This window comes from Buceros rhinoceros, unplaced genomic scaffold, assembly GCF_000710305.1.
Source record: "Buceros rhinoceros silvestris isolate BGI_N320 unplaced genomic scaffold, ASM71030v1 scaffold440, whole genome shotgun sequence".
Classification (NCBI taxonomy): Eukaryota; Metazoa; Chordata; class Aves; order Bucerotiformes; family Bucerotidae; genus Buceros; species Buceros rhinoceros.
Window position 1 is genome coordinate 11,443 of NW_010389926.1, and position 531 is coordinate 11,973.

General features: G+C 54.8%; 1 protein-coding gene across 1 annotated transcript in view; it reads left to right on the forward strand.

Annotated features, from left to right (window-relative positions):
* TMEM240 (transmembrane protein 240) overlaps positions 1–531 on the forward strand; it is a 14,859-nt gene that overhangs the window by 11,371 nt on the left and 2,957 nt on the right. Inside the window, exon 2 of the mRNA XM_010135541.1 lies at positions 297–505. Within this exon, the coding sequence (XP_010133843.1) occupies positions 297–505 (209 nt within the window). The remainder of the gene's footprint in view (positions 1–296; positions 506–531) is intronic.

Genomic DNA, 531 nt, shown 5'->3' on the forward strand with positions numbered 1-531 from the left:
CTCATGCTGTCTTTGGTATTATCCGCCGTTTTCCAGCTGACGTAGGCGCAGAGAGCCTGTGTTAGGAGCGTGACACGCGTTCCAGGCGTGGGGTCAGTTTTCTATACTTTTCCACCTCGCTCTCTGCTGACATAAGCACAAAAAGCCAAGACAGTGCTTCTGCTTCCAGTGGTGTCGGTAGCAACTCCAAGGAACAGTGTTAGACCAGCCCCTGGCCACAAGAGCGAGGGCTGGCTGGAAAACGCGCCCGGCTCTTCTCCACTGATGCTTTCCCCCGTTTCTGTTCCCTGCCACAGGCATCATGTCCATTATGTCATTCCCTATGATGGGGACCAGTCAGTGGTGGACTCCTCGGAGAACTACTTTGTGACTGACAATGTAACCAAGCAAGAGATTGATCTGATGCTGGGACTTTTGCTGGGCTTTTGTATAAGCTGGTTTCTGGTGTGGATGGATGGGGTCCTCCACTACGCGGTGCGAGCCTGGAGAACCAGCCGGCGGTACGGTAAGTGCAGCCTGGCAGGCTCCCCC